The sequence below is a fragment of the Euleptes europaea genome, chromosome 1 (genome assembly GCF_029931775.1).
Source record: "Euleptes europaea isolate rEulEur1 chromosome 1, rEulEur1.hap1, whole genome shotgun sequence".
In the NCBI taxonomy this organism is placed as follows: Eukaryota; Metazoa; Chordata; class Lepidosauria; order Squamata; family Sphaerodactylidae; genus Euleptes; species Euleptes europaea.
The window spans coordinates 42,591,511-42,608,069 of NC_079312.1; the positions used below are offsets into that span (position 1 = coordinate 42,591,511).

General features: G+C 48.1%; 1 protein-coding gene across 1 annotated transcript; it reads left to right on the forward strand.

Moving 5' to 3' along the window:
• The first annotated feature begins 14,344 nt into the window (after positions 1–14,344).
• On the forward strand, positions 14,345–15,762 carry GPR27 (G protein-coupled receptor 27). The gene has a single exon (XM_056859738.1). It carries the CDS (start codon positions 14,345–14,347, stop codon positions 15,500–15,502), a length of 1,158 nt encoding a protein of 385 aa, XP_056715716.1. The 3' UTR covers positions 15,503–15,762.
• Positions 15,763–16,559: the final 797 nt, after the last annotated feature.

A 16,559-nucleotide genomic window follows, 5' to 3' on the forward strand; every position in this document is an offset into this window, starting at 1 on the left:
TAAGTGCAGTATAATAGCAGCAGTTTTGTTCTCTATTCCTTGTTTAATTATGGCCAGTATAGAATTTGCCTTTTTCACAGCATCTGCACATTGGGTTGACATCTTCAGCGAGCTATCCACTACCACCCCAAGATCCCTTTCTTGGTCTGTTGCTGCCAGCAGAGATCCCATCAGTACAGCTGGGATTGTTTGCCCCAAAGTGTTTACATCACTTTACACTTGCTCACATTGAATCTCATTTGCCATTTTAATGCCCATTCCTCCAGTTTGGGGAGATCTTTTTGGAGTTCTTCACAGTCTGATTTTGTTTTAACCACCCTAAATAATTTGGTGTCATCTGCAGACTTGGCCACCTCGCTGTTAACCCCCAGCTCCAGGTCACTGATATGCAGATCCCTGAGGGACCCCACTGCTCACATCCCTCCATTTTGAGAACTGACCATTGATTCCAACTCTCTGCTTCCTATTTTTCAGCCAGCTCTCCATCCATAAGAGGACTTGTCCTCTTATCCAATGACTATTAAGTTTGCTTAGCAGTCTTTGCTTGGGGGACTTTGTCAAAAGCCTTTTGGAAATCGAAATACACAGTCCAAAGTCAGGCCCCACTGGGAGAACAACACCTTGAAAGGAAGATGGAGCTTTTTGCAAGATAACGGGAAAAGAGAGGACCAGCTATAAGAGATGACAGCATTCAAAGGCCACATTGCTGTCATCATTTCCCTTATAGCCCACTGGGAAACCAGAGTTGATCAGAATCCTAAACTCCATTTTGGCTGTGTAGAAGGGACAGGAGAATGGGGGAGTTATGATTTGCTCTCATTGAGTTCAGTGGGAGTTATGCCTCTGCTTCTCACTTGACTTGAAAGCCCCTTGGTGGGATCACCATAAGTTGGTTGTGACTTGACAGCACTTACATATGTAATGCTGGACATATCTATACACTGTGGGCACTTTCACACATGCCAAATAATTCACTTTCAATCCACTTCCAGTACACTTTAACGATCGTTTGCAAGTGGATTTTGCCAGTTCACACAGCAAAATCCGGCTTCAAAGTACATTGAAAGTGTATTAAAAGTGCATTATTCGGCATGCGTGAAAGTGCCCTTAGAAACAGGATCCTGGCCTGGGAGTGTTTGGGTTGCTGACTAAGTTTAGCTCCTCCCCTCACAAGACCTTGTCACGGCCCAGCTTTGGTTCCTGTGCTACTCCCATTGCACAGGTGCTAGTTTTACACCAGCACATTTCCAAAACACATGGGCACAACGACTTAATTGGCAACCTAAGCCACCTCTGCAAGTGGGGCCATAAGGATTTCAATCGAGACAATTGAGTTCAAGTGTCTATTTGCAGCAGTGCTGAATCAGGAGAGGAACACCATGTCTACAGCATATGTCATATATTTCTATGGACATAATGATTGTACATCATCATTCCCTTGAAAAGCCTTCTTCCTTCTTCTTCAAGAGTGGTATATGCCCTATTAAATCGTCAGTCTCTGTTTGCCTAATGTCCTCCTGTAATGTGCAGCTATCAGGATCATAGCTAAGTTGAAACAGGGAGGGAAAACCATGCATGAGGGGTAGTTTTAGATTAATTCACACTGGCAGAACACCCACTGAGTGATGACGGCAGCCTCTGCCGTTTCCAGTGTACTGTTCCTCACAAAAAATGACACAGAACTGCTTCCCCATGTCAAGATAGCCACTCGCCAAGCTAAAGTGCTCCAGGGGCAGCTCTCATACATGCGCACCATTAGCTAGGAAGCCATGGTGATGCTCACAATTGTCATTCCAATGTCAGCGTACTCTTGGCAGAAAGAAAAGCAGTTCCAGAAAAGCCCATTTGTCAGACTAAATTCTTACTACTTATGCCAATATTCAACGGATACCACAGTGGCATAGTTTGTTGCTTTACAGCAGTTGGGGAAGCATTACTAGCCCAAAGACTAGGGTTGCCAGGTCCCTCTTTGCCACCGGTGGGAGATTTTTTTTGGGGGGAGCCTGAGGAGGGCAGGGTTTGGGGAGGGGAGGGACAACAATGCCATAGAGTCCAATTGCCAAGCGACCATTTTCTCCAGGGGAACTGATCTCTATCGGCTGGGGCTCTGTTGTAATAGCAGGAGATCTCCAGCTAGTACCTGGAGGTTGGCAACCCTACCAAAGGCATACACCAAATGCATGGAAAGCAAATTCTTCCCCCAGCATCCCTTGGCCAGGCAGTCTCCGGAGCAGAAGTCAGAGGCTCACACTGAACAATGCAACGCCGCTGCTTCTGCTGTGTCCCATGGTCACAGGGGAGGTGTTCCACAAAAGACAAGTCTCTAAAGAGCAGCATGCTGCCTGTGGTAGAAACGCATCCCGCTTGACAAAAGACAGTGATGAAACTGAATGCCAGCTTATTCTCCCCTCATCTTCCTTTTCTTCTGCCGCTCTATTGAACAAGCCTTTTAGGAGTCCCTTTTTGTGTGTGCAATGCTCGGGAATGTAACGACTTTCAGCGAGTGGAGCACATGGTGGCTTTCACAGGCACGACACTCCGTCTGGTTGTTTCCAGTCAAAATAATCTCCCACTCAATTATGGAGAAGAATGGAGAAAGCCAACCCTGACTCACAGTCAGATGGAGAAAAGAAAAGCAGAGCGTCTTCTTGCTGTGGAGATGGTTGGGAGGCAGAGTGAAACAGGAAACTTTTTTTCCCCTCTCAGCAATTCCTTTAAGATTATGTTTCAGAAGGAACTCACATATTAAACCTATTGGTAATTCTCCAAGGCCAGAATGAAGTCCTTCTAAAGGAAAGACACATCAGATTGTGTCAGTGCTGGGCTATAAGTAGAGATGCACATATAAGCAGGCCAACAAGGGTTGCCAACCTCCAGGTACTAGCTGGAGATCTCCTGCTATTACAACTGATCTCCAGCCAATAGAGATCAGTTCACCTGGAGGAAACGGCCGCTTTGGCAATTGGACTCTATGGCACTGAAGTCCCTCCCCTCCTCAAACCCCGCCCTCCTCAGGCTCTGCCCCAAAAACCTCCCGCTTGTGGCGAAGAGGGACCTGGCAACCCTAAGGCCAACACATGGAAGCCGTGGCAGGACAGGAATCATGCAGTCAGGTGGAGTGCTAGGGCAGATTTACAGGAGGACATGAGATAATTGTGAGCCTGCATAAAGAATTACCGTAAGTAAGCAGCGCAAGGTACAGGAAGAACAAAAACTGCGGTGAGTCACAGCAACCAGTTTCAAGCATAGGGAGAGTTGAAGCAGCTGCTCCAGGAAACAAAGAGCAAACCCCTGATCTCCTGTTGCTACTCAGGCATTGTTAGGGTTGCCAACCTCCAGGTGGTGGCTGGTGATCTTCCGCTATTACAACTGATCTCCAGCCTATAGAGATCACCTGGAGAAAATGGCCGCTTTGACATTTGGACTCTATGGTATTGAAGTCCCTCCCTTCTCCAGCCCCCACCCTCCTCAGGCTCTGTCCCCAAAATCTCCATGTATTTCCCAACTTGGATCTGGCAACCCTAGGCATTGTCCCAGGTCTAACCTGCAAGTATACCAAGTTCAAGCCAAAAGGGACCAATGGGCTTGCTGAAGAGAACTGTATCAGGCCCCGCGCTAGCATTGCTACCTTGGTTTTCCCCCTTCACTTTGTAGCCTTAGATGGCTGCTTTTCACAAAAGAAATTGGAATGTGAATCAAAAGCCCACCCTCTTGAGTGTTCCTGGTGACTCTTGACAGATTTGTAGTTTGAGAGAGCCCGAGTGGTGTAGTGGTTAATAGTGATGGTTTGGAGCAGTGGGTTCTAATCTGGAGAACCGGGTTTGATTCCCCACTCCTCCACATGAGCGGCGGACGCTAATCTGGTGAAGCAGATTGGTTTCCCCACACCTACTCATGAAGCCAGGTGGGTGACCTTGGGCTAGTCACTGCTCTCTCAGAGCTCTCTCAGCCCCACCCACCTCACAGGGTGTCTGCTGTGGGGAGGGGAAGGGAAGGTGATTGTAAGGCAGTTTGATTCTTCCTTAAGTGTTAGAGGAAGTCAGCATATAAAAACCAACCCTTCTTCTGAGATGAAGGCAACCAACATTATTTACCACAGCAGCAGATGCTTACTGTCTCTTCAGACATGAACACAGCTACTTATGTAAATGCCTGGTTACTTGTGAACAATTTTACAACCAAAATTCATGTCCGGGTTCACTATCTGTATGCATTATCTCAATTTTTTCCACATTATTATATTTTTAAGAATAATACAATGGTTATCCTGTCCTATTACTATATAATAAGGGGATAGGATAGAATCAAGAAAATATTATATTCTTCCAACATGTAAGGAAGCTGGCCTTCTCTGGTGCTCCAGGGAGCAAACAACGGTTCTGAGGGGATAACTTACATCAGGAAAACAGTGCAGAGGGAAATGTCCCACCGTCCCCCAGCATCATAACCAATCTGACTCTGGCTACTTACGCACCTGCTATTAATACCTACAAACACCACAGGATCTCTGCTCACGGATCTTCCACTGTCATGACTAGTTTGGCCCTCACTCGCCCAAAGCCGAGAGTTGCAATTCTTGTTTCCAGTCATTGTTTGTTCTGTTCCGTGTTCCTGGGCTCTGATCCTGCAAGAAAGAAGGAGACATGTGAGTATTTGTCCAGTAAGAGTAGAATGTTTGATGCTTTCTACAGACTACCTTAGTGCATGATGAACAGGGTTGCCAGGTCCTTCTTCACCACTGGTGGGAGGCTTTTGGGTCGGAGCCTGAGAGGGGGGTTGGGAAGAGGAGGGACTTAAATGCCATAGAGTCCAATTGCCAAAGCGGCCATTTTTCTCCAGGTGAACAGGTCTCTGTCGGCTGGAGATCAATTGTAATAGCAGGAGATCTCCAGATAGTACCTGGAGGTTGGCAACCCTAATGATTAACGTTCATCTGGATGGGGTGGGGAGTCATGACCAAAAGGTGAGGCTTTCTGAATAGTGCATACTGACCCTGTGTCCTCTTTGTAATTATAGCACTGGTATTTTTCTAAAACGCGTTGCTGTGAAATTGGAAGCCTTTGGGTGAAGAATGTATTTAGCCTAAAGAGATGACTGTATAAAATGTGTGAAAAGCTTCAAAAGCCACCCCAGCGCTAACCGACCCCATAGGCAATGTTCTGTCAGAGTGTGCAGACGAGAAACCTGACAAGTAAAACCAGCTTGGATGTGCTACTATTAAGTGGGGGTGGTGGGTGGGGTGGGGGTTGGAGCAAATTCAATTATCTCTTATTTTGCTACTAGGGTTTCCCTAGTTTCCTAGCCATGCTAGCAATGTTTAAAGCTGCAAACGGAACAAAGCCACAGGTCAGTGAAATCTATTTAGGTTATATGACAAATTAGCCTAAATTGCCCTGGATGAGTCTTCAGCGGGAATCTGAGTCAATTATGCAAAATGTAATGGTTTCATGGTTTCAGATTTAACAGAGTTGTATCGTATTTTGTAGGGGAGTAAATGGATGAGAATTTGTCCTATTGGCTTTGTAATTCGGTGCTGAAAGTCTAGGAATGAGGTCTTGAAGATGATTGTACACATCTCTCATGCCTTTATTATTTGCATAGGATAATCGGCCAAGTAAAGATGAATTAACGGTTCACTGAGCATTTAAGACATCCTTCTCCAAAATCACTTTTAAGAACATAATGTGTTAAAATACTTTACTCTCAGAACGTGTGATACTGGAAATCAATCGCTGGCTCAACCAATTTGCAACCTAGGGCCAGATATGGATCAGGGCAATGGCACTGGGGAAAGGGGTGGGTGGGTTAGGTCTTTAGGCCCTAACCCTGTAATATTTCCCCAGTCGAAATGCCCAGTTGTTTAAAATGGATAGGCCGAATATGAATTTCTCTACTCCTTGGTCTCTTATTTCTCTACTGGTGGGGTTTAAAGTGGCTGGGGGAGAGCACAAATTAAAACTATTGGGTTGGATCCATGGGTTGGATCTAGCCAGTTTTTCAGGTGGTGAACAAGGAATGTGGGCCCCCTGTGCCCACTAAAAAATGCTACACTGGGGGTCATGGGACCTGCATGGACAAGAGTCATGTGGGATGGAGACTGCGGTAATGAGTACAATCAGGCTGGACTGAGTGAAAAATCCATACCACAGCCCCATACCACAGTCAAAACTGATATAACTAGCAGCCAGCCAGCACAGATAAGGACTGTTGTCATTCAAAACTCTATACTGATGCCAGGCATGCTATTTGCCTGCTTCTGGTGGGCATTTTCCCACCAGATAGGCCCTCCCACCTGCCCACCTGGGATAGCAGAAGAACAGTAGGATGTCTAGGAAGGCAAAAGAACAGCCAAAAACCTGGATGGAAACTCTACGATAATAGAGGGTTTTCTACTGGACAGGACATTGATGTATTATGTAATGTCCTTTTTGTCCCTCACGGTTCTTCTGGGAGCCAGCATGGTGTTGTGGTTAAGAGCGGCGGACTCTAATCTGGAGAACCAGATTCAATTCCCCACTCCTCCACATGAAGCCTGCTGGGTGACCCTGGACCAGTCACAGTTCTCTCCAAACTCTCTCAACCCATGTGGAGGCAAGGCAATGGCACCTCTGAACATCCCTTGCCTTGAAAACCCTACAGTGTCACCATAAGTTAGCTGTGTCTTGATGGCGCACGCACGAACGCATGCATGCACACACACACAGTTCTTCTGGCTGCCTGGATACAATGGCAAGTGGTAGGAGAATGTCTGCCAGAAGTGGGCAAATGGCTGGATGTGACATGGACACATTGCTCAGTGTCACATCCACCTCTTGCCCCATCTCTAAAGTTCCCAGGGCTGCCAGGCAGTAGCCTGGCATCCTTAACTGATGCTCATCTACAAAACCCCACATGCCCTTTTAAAAAACTAGGCCTTACAACCTCTCCTGAAAGCCATCACAGAGACTTTCACACATGGTCATGGAGGCTGTTTCAGAAAAATCCTGGGCACAGGTCACAGCTGTCCATACCATGAAGAACTAAGAAACCTCTACTATGACAACTGGAGCTGCTGCATTGGTTCATACAAGGAGAGGAGGTATTTGTGCCATGGCCCAGTGGTGCCTTTTGCCAAATGGTTAAACCAAGATGGCACAAATTTTAAATTGTATGAGAAGTAATCTTTCCATATTAGCAAAACAGGGCATTTCTCTCCCTAAAATTACACAAGGTAAATTCTGCCACTTCAACTGCAGCCAGCATTGCAGCATAGAAAGGGCGCTGGCAGGAAAGGATGTTGGACCTGGAGTTCTGCTTTCACACTGTTAAAGTGGGCTCAAATGGGGACAGGGAGTGAGAAGCAGAAATGTGTAGTAGCAGCCAGGCGCATATGCAGTCATGTGCGAGGCACCTTACTGTTGAGAGTTCTGAGGCTCCCTCATTGTTGAAGGCCCTTTAAAAATCTCACTGTCTCCCTCCTTTAGCAAATAATTGTCCCTATGGCATTGAGAAGGAGAGAAGCAGGATCAATGTAGCCATTGAAAGAGAGATAACGAGAAATTAAGAAATGGTTCGAGAAAGGCAGTCAGAAGCTCCTGGTTCAGAATTCTCGGGTCAGAGCCTTGATTACATGTGTCTGTTTTTGACACTGGGACAAGTCACACCCATCCTTGGGACTTTCTCCATCACATTAAGAATCCTTTGATTGGGATAGAGAAGATATAGCCAGTGGCACCCAAACATGTGTCTATGTTGGGACTGTTGACATATCCAGGTCAACAGTGCAAGCACCGGGTCATTCCTGACCCATGGGGTGATGTCACATCCCGACATTTACTAGGCAGACTATGTTTACGGGGTGGTTTGCCGTTGCCTTCCCCAGTCATCTACACTTTACCCCTAGCAAGCTGGGTACTCATTTTACCAACCTCGGAAGGATGGAAGCCTGTGTCAACCTTGAGCTGGCTACCTGAACCAGACTTCCGTCGGGATCAAACTCATGTCGTGAGCAGAGCTTTTGACTGCAGTACTGCAGCTTACCACTCTGCGCCACGGGGCTCTTACCTGTGGTGCACTAGGAACTAAAAAAATAAGGAGACGTACCCAAAAAACACAGTTTTGAGTTTGCAGAGATGGAGAACGGAAACTAAGGCAGCCACTACACAAGATGTGGAAACGATAGCTTGCTTTTAAAGGAGAACATTGTCTGGTAACACTAGGCAGAAGTGACATTTCATGTCCTCCACTGAACAGAAGTGGTAAGAAAGAGCAAGAGTCCAGTAGCACCTTAAAGACTAACAAAATTTCTGGCAGGGTATGAGCTTTCTGAAGCTCATGTGAAGAAGTGAGCTAAAGAAGTGAGCTGTGGTTCACGAAAGCTCATACCGTGCCAAAAATTTTGTTAGTCTTTAAGGTGCTACTGGACTCTTGCTCTTTTCTACTGCTAGTGATAGATTAATATGGCTACCCATCATGAACAGAAGTGAAATAACGAACTATGAATCCTACCAAGCTGTTCTTAAATCTTGGCCTCTATCACGAGGACTTGGAGCTAGGGCGTTATTGGCTACAATTTTATCCCCCTTGTCCTCAATAGAGTTCAGAGCGACAGACATGTCTGTCTTCCTTCTCCATCTTATCTTCAGAACAACCTTGTGAGGTAAAGTTGAGAGAGAGTGACTGGCATGAGGTCACTTATTAAGCTTAATTTAATCCCCAGATCTCACCAATCCTAGCCTAACACTCTAAACATTACACCACACTGGCTCTTTGGTATATTCCTTGCATGGGGGAACCACGACAGACCACAGAATACAAGACAGTGGTTTGTGATCCACTAATAGAATAGTAACTTTATTACAAACTTCAGCATGGATCGAGTCCAATGAAACAGTTATCACCAGAGCGATGGGGTCCCTGCGACTGGCGTCTCAAGGAAACCCATATGGAGATCATTTATCTAGTTGAGCATTATCTAGTCCAATGGGAAAAGATCCTTCTCAGTACTTGCTACCACAGATCCTTGGAGAGGCGAGGGACTGAAGCTGGGATCATGTAAGAGCACAGTAAGAGTAGTACGGCAGTGGAATCTGCTGCATAGGGAGGTGGTGAGCTTCCCCTCAATGTCAGACTTCAAGCAGCAGCTGGATAAACAATAGTGAGGGACGCTTTAGGCTGATCCTGTACTGAGCGGGGGCTTGGACTAGATTGCCTGTACGACCCCTTCCAACTCTATCATCCTATGAGTTCTGCCTCTGAGTGATAACCCTCCCCAATATGACAATTTACTTGGTCAATCCTTGCTGCATTTAAGCAATAGGGGTGAGAGTAACTTACATTTCTTAACAGCACTGTCTCTCTTGGGTGGCTCAAAGCTGAAGATTAGAAGGGTAGGGCTGTTGAAAATTTTTTTGGTATAGTTCGGCTTCGGCAAAATTCGGCCCGTTTTTATTCAGGCCGTGCCGAAGTCCGAACTCCCCCGCTTCAGATCCCCGGAAATTCGGGGGCATCCGGAGTTCGGGGGAAAATTCGCCCCCCCGCGCGCCTTCAGGGGGATTCCCTGAAGGTGCACGGGGGGCCTTTTAAACAAGCCCCTCTGCGCTGTCTGCGCAGGCAGTGCAGAGAGGTTTAAAGACCCCCTCCCGGGACTCCCGGGAAGGCAGGCGGGGGGGGGCTGGCAAGACCCTCTGCGCTGTCTGCGCAGGCATCGCAGAGGGTTTTCAGACCCCCCCCCAGCCCTGCCGGGACTCCCGGCAGGACTGGGGGGGGGCTTTAAATACATCTGTGCCTCCCGGCCGGGACGCACAGATCTGTTTAAAGGGCACCCCGCCCCCCTTCAGGGGGCTTCCCTGGAGAGGCGCGGGGTGCCCTTTAAACAGGAGGCGCAGATCTGTTTAAAGGGCACCCCGCGCGTCTCCAGGGAAGCTCCCTGAAGGCGCGTAGGGTGGGGGAAAGGGCCCGAATCGGCTGAATTTATTCGGGAACACCCCGAACTCGGCCAATTCGGCTCCCCGGTTCCCCCCTTTTTGAGTTCGGTTCACCGGAACCGAAAAACTGCCGAATTGAGAGAAATTCGGCTGTTTTTCGGTTCGGGCCGAACCGAATCAACAGCCCTATAGAAGGGATCACTGTGACTTCTTTCTGTTGGTATTCAATATGGGCCTGTACCTGCTCCACAGCCACAGCAAGCAATGTGGAGCAATTCTAGCCAGCTATATCCCAAGAGTGTCTATTTAAAAACATATCCCTGCTGAAAAGATGCTGGCATGCACAGTAGGGCTGCCGACTCCATGAGGGGCCTGTCCTCCCAGAATTATAACTGATCTTCAGACTAAAGAGATTTGTTCCCCTGGAGGAAATGGCATCACATCCCTCCTGAGCTCCCTCCCCAAATGTGGAAGAAAAAAAAGGAGTGGAATAAACCTACTGCTTTACTAGGTTGATACCTGCACACATAGTATTTGAGAGACTTATACTAACCAGTATTACAACAAGAACCTATTATACCAGATGTCTGAGTAATTGGGAATTGAATTTACAACATATACACATGCCTGGTTGGGTTTGAACTGTTTGTATTTGTATTCATTAATGTATTTCTGTAAATGTGTACAGGCTTAACAAAGGGTTTTAATTAACCACTGATAAAGGCCCCATAGGCCGAAATGCGTTTGGTATGTGGTTATAGTTATCAACCTCAGGAAATGCCATTGTGCTATTTTAATGCTTTTAAGTAATTTTAACTTTTATATAGCGCTTCTAATAAATTATACTTTTAGTATTTATACATAGACTTATATATATTTTCTTTTCACCCAACCTTGGATACCCAGCTCCATCCCCAAACACCACCCTTCCCAGCCACTGCCCTCAAATCTCCACGACTTTCCAAAGGTGGAACTGGCAACCCTAGCACACAGTGACCTGGGGAATAAGGAGCCATTCAGAAATGAAATCCTTCACGTGCACCAGGACTGAGTCCAGGGCCGGATTAAGACTGTTAGAGGCCCTAAGCACTTAAAAGATTGTGGTGCCCCCATATATATGTAAAAAACAATTAGTATTAAATTATTTAATAATAAAAATAAAAATATATATATTGAGCCTAGTGTGATTAGTGTGATTATTTTTATTTTCCACTTTTTCTTCATCCTTATTTTTTTTTAATGGATAAGAATAAAAATTGTGATGTTCATGAAGAAGCTCAGTTACTGTTGTCAGTGACTAGATCTATAGGATGTATACCTTGCTGAAAGGTATGGTTCCCTGGTAGAAATAGTTACCCAAAGTAAAGAGGCAATCTTATTGAATCTTAGAGATTCTTTTTATTGCTAACTTCAGAAATATTAAAAAGCAAGTCTCAAAGAATAAGAAGAGTATAACAAATTATAGGCTTAAGCCACAACAGGCTAGTTTTTGTTTTTTTGAGTCACTGTTATGCATGTAATTTTTCCATTTATTGTGGGGGCCCATTTTGTGGACCCTGATTCAGCTGCACCATTTGCAGTTTTGGTCCATGGTAAATCCGGCAAAGGAAAATTTCTGTGGTGCTCCCTTCCCTTGATGCCCCAAGCATGCTTATTTTACTGAATGGTTAATCCAGCCCTGACGGAGTCCTACTCCTGACCGTAACTGACAAGTGATTTATTCCAATGGGTTAGTCTGTGTTAGTCTGTCACTAGCAATAGCAAGAGTCCAGTAGTACGTTAAAGACTAACTAAAGAAATTTTGCTAGTCTTTCAGGTGCTACTGGACTCTTGCTCTTTTCTACTGCTAGAGATTTACTGAATGTCTTTCCCCATGCTTGGTTGAGTCCTCTGGAGCAACGTGCTTTCTGCGGAGCACCTATTGGATGCGCTGTGTGTGGTCTGCATCGTGTAAGTTGCTCGAGGTGGACTGATGGGGGCACGCTCCACGCCTCTGGGTCAAAGGGGGAGGAAGGCTGGACTCAATTGATGGATGAGCTTTTGTTTCCTTAAGCCTCGATGGTTTCTGCAGACTGGCCCTGACGCCTGGCGGAGTTCAGGCTCCAGTGCCTATGTGTGTGTGTGTGTTAAGTGCCCTCAAGTCGCTTCCGACGGGCTATTTATTCATCGGAGGGTTTGCCTTGAATTTGCCACTTTGTAGATGCACATTTCCCCCATCCAAATTCTCAAAACTCAAAAATAAGCCTCCATGCAGAGTTTTGAGAATTCAGATGGGAACAATGTGCATCCAGAGAGCGGCAAACCCAAGGCAAAACCTCCCAATGTGAGCTCTAGCTCTGCGCTCCATCCCTCAAACAGAATTCAGCAGACGGCAAATCCACGAAAGCAGTTTTATTGGGTAGAATCGACAGGTTACAGAAGCTATATTCAGGATGATACTAGTAAGGGGCAAAGGCAAGGCACACGGCAAATATGGAAAAGCAAAAGGAGATAACCAGTAACCCAGGCAACCCCCCTCCCAGAGGCAGGAAGGAGCACTTGGCAATTCCCACACTAAAGGAATCTTTAAGAGTAGCTGTTCTCTTACAAAGGAATTTTAAAGGGAGATTGGAAAGAGAAACTGTTGTGTATGTATATAATTGGGGAGTTATCAAGGGAGGCGGAGGAGCTTGAGTTCTGTCGAAGGATCCTAAACCCTGCTCACCCTATTGGTCAAGCAAACGGATCCTATTGGCCCTAAGCCAGCAGGTCCCATTGGTCACCGAGAGGGTATTTCCCCCTATCACAGATCAGGGGGGGAGTGGCCGGAGGCAGCCAGGGGGGCATATAAGCAGGGCACGTTCAGTGTGTAAGTTAGTTAGTTCTGTGCTGAAATCAAATAAAGCTGTGTTATTGAACTCCGTCTCGGATCTCGTGAATCCTTCCCACGCGGACTTAACAGAAACTGCTGAATTACAGTTGATATTCAAACTAAAGTCAATGCATTTACCTAGGCTGAATAAAGACTTTGCATTCATGGCCCATTACCAATGCTGATTTCTCCACACCCATCTCTCCCCTGGACATCACAGACTCTTCTGCATATCACACCTAATCCCATCAAGCCTGCTATTCAGATTTACATACTGTTCCTCTACTTAAAGACCGATGGATTCACATTCTAGCTGCATCTGAAGAAGTGAGCTGTAGCTCACGAAAGCTCATACCCTACCAGGAAATATTTTTGTTAGTCTTTAAGGTGCTACTGGACTCTTGCCCTTTTTGACTAAAGGAATCTAAGAAGTCTAAACACGGGGCACGGACTGGCCTTGGAGAGAACTGCAAAACAACACCTGGAAGCACAGCCATGGACTGTCTTCATGGCCTGCTCCTGACACCCGTGCATAAACGGCCACGGCGACCCTATGAATCCAAGTCCTCCAGAACGTCCTCTCCTTGACAGCCTTGCTCAGGCCTTGCAAACGGAGCGCCGGGGCTTCCTTTATTGAGCCCACCCACCTCCCGTTGGGTCTTCCTCTTTTCCGGCGCCTACAGGGCCAAGCTGATTTGTCCTTAGGAGGAAACCTAGAGAGCAGCGCGGATTCCCCACCCCGCGTCTTCTTCCCTCTGCGCAGGCTCAGCCTGTCCCCCCCCCCCACCGCCCCCAGAAACTTCCCTCCGGAGAAGCATCCCCCCCCCTCCGGAAGTGCAGGCGCGAGCCAATAATTGCAAAGAGGGCAATTGGCTTTGCCCTCCTGCCCCGCCGCACGCGCCATGGGGGCGCGCGCCGCCTCTCTTGCCTCGGGGGCCGTGGCCAGGAGGAGGAGGAGGAGGAGGAGGAGGAGGCGACGTGGAGGGGGAGGGGGAGGGGGGAAGCCCGGCATTCCCTGCGAAAACCGCGCCGGAGAGCGAGCAGAAGGGAAGAGACAATAGGAAGAGAGGAAGGAAGGAAGGAAGGAAGGAAGGAAGGAAGGAAGGAAGGCAGCTTCTGCAACAGTAGCGGCGGCAGGGCAACAAAAGGCGCGATGCTGGAGGAGCCGCGGCAGCCGCCGGTCCCCGAGCGGGGCAGGGGGCTGCCGGGGAGCCTCTCCCCCGGGCTTTCCCCTGCCAGGCGGGGGGGAGCCTTGTAAAGTGGGGCGGCCGCACCCCGGCGGAGCAGGAGCCTGCGAGGAGGACCGAGGACGCGGCGGAGCTCGGCAGGGGGCCGCCTGCTGCCAGGCGCGCCTGACCCCGGCCGCCGCGGCTGCTGCTTGGAGGGGAGGGGGCAGCCGCTGCCCCGGCTCCTGGGGGACCCAGGTGGAAGAGAAGGGGGCGAGGGGGGGGGCTCCCCCGTCGCCCCAAGCCATGTGGAGGAGCCCGGCAGGAGGCGGCGGCGCCTGCTGAAGGAGAAGCCGGCTCGCCCCCCATCCCCCCGGGTGATGTGCGTGGGGGAGGCGGCGGACCCCGGCCCTCGTCCCCAGATGGCGAACGCCAGCGAGCTGGGGGGCAGCAGCAGCAGCAGCAGCCCCCACCTGCCCAGCCCGGGCGGCCTCGTCAGCGCCTCGGGCCTCAAGCTGGCGGCGCTGGGCTTGATCCTGTGCGTCAGCCTGGCTGGCAACGTGCTGTTCGCGTGGCTCATCCTGAAGGACCGCCACCTGCACCGCGCCCCCTACTACCTGCTGCTGGACCTGTGCCTGGCCGACGGGCTGCGCTCCTTGGCGTGCTTCCCCTTCGTGATGCTGGCCGTGCACGGCGGGGCCGGCGCGTGGCCCCACGGCCCGCTGGGCTGCAAGGTGCTGGCCTTCCTGGCCGTGCTCTTCTGCTTCCACGCCGCCTTCCTGCTCTTCTGCGTGGGCGTGACCCAGTACATGGCCATCGCGCACCACCGCTTCTACGCCAAGCGCATGACGGGCTGGACCTGCCTGGCGGTGGTGTGCATGGTGTGGACCCTCGCCGTGGCCATGGCCTTCCCGCCCGTCTTCGACGTGGGCACCTACAAGTTCATCCGGGAGGAGGAGCAGTGCATCTTCGAGCACCGCTACGTCAAGGCCAACGACACCCTCGGGTTCATGCTCATGCTCGCCGCTGTGATCGCCGCCACCCACCTGGTCTATGTCAAGCTCCTGTTTTTCATCCACGGCCACCGCAAGATGAAACCCGCTCAGTTGGTGCCGGCCATCAGCCAGAACTGGACTTTCCACGGCCCTGGGGCCACGGGCCAAGCGGCCGCAAACTGGACGGCCGGCTTTGGCCGGGGTCCCACCCCTCCTACCTTAGTGGGCATCAGGCAGAATGCCACCCACAGCCAGATCAAGAGGCTGTTGGTCCTGGAGGAGTTCAAAACAGAGAAGAGGATCTGTAAGATGTTCTACATGATCACTCTTTTGTTTCTGCTGCTGTGGTCCCCTTACATCGTGGCGTGTTACCTGCGCGTCTTCATCAAAGCGAGCGCCATCCCCCAAGTCTATCTGACCACCTCCGTCTGGATGACCTTTGCTCAAGCAGGGGTCAACCCCATCCTGTGCTTCATTTTCAACAAAAAGCTCAGAGTCTGTTTTAGAGCTCATTTTTTCTGCTGCCAAAGCATACACAACACCCAAGGCACCCTTCTGTGTGATCTGAAGAATTTTGGGATGTAGTTTTATTCATTTCTTTTTTTTTTCAAGAAAAAGATAAATTTCTATGTTTTTCTTCTGGTATATGCACTTGAAAGATTGTTATCTAAGGAGACACTTTGACTGTCATACGGTATCCACATCGCTGGGTTCTAAGAGGATATTTATTTATGTACATGTGGATTTGGGGAGCGGGTGGGGGCTTATAACACAGGACTCCAGATTTCTTGGCTGCTTCTAACACTTGCAGAAAGTTATTCTGATAAGGATTAAAAGGCCATAATTTTGTGTTGTTGGTTTTTTTGGTTGGTTGGGTGTTTTTTTTTGGTTTTAAAAAAAACCCCTACTGGTTTTGATAAATTCTAAACAATTTTATTCATGTAAGATTTGATAAAGGCCAAAATACAATTTTATACTAAAGTATTATTTTTGATGACCTCAGTATTGTATTACAGCATTAGTTTTTAAATGGAAACCAAGAAGGAGAAACTATACTGTGTTAAGTCTGTTCGTGATGGGGGGAAAGCATTTGGGTTAAATTGATTTCAGTATTTTAAGCAGTGACTTTTTAACTTTGCCTGACATGGAAACATGAGATGCAATCCACCTGACCCACACCCCTAACTGTACTCAAGGTATTAGGTTATTTCCTGTTGACCTACAATGGGTTAGGGTCACTTGCTCTGATGTAGATGTAATTTTGCATTTTCTTGTTGCACTGTTTCTTTGGTAATCTCAACTGTTTGGAGAACAAAATTGTCAATTTTAAAAGCAAACCAACTACTTAATATCACCTTTAAAATGTCAGTAAGGTTTCTAAATTACACTGAATTTCATATTTTGCTGACTTAAGATCTTATCTACAAACTGGGTAGTACTTGTACATTTTGATTGTTTTAATAAAACACTGTCCAATTTTCGTACATGGAATGGCTAGGTTCTGGTTTGCCGACTGCTGTTGTTTATAGTCCGTGATAGACCACCTGAAGTTTTGCTGGTTCTTAGATTTTGGCAATCCAAAAACACTTACAGTGTAGTCCTAAATGGATCCATTGGTTTTAGTGGGTTTAGAATGCTGTAG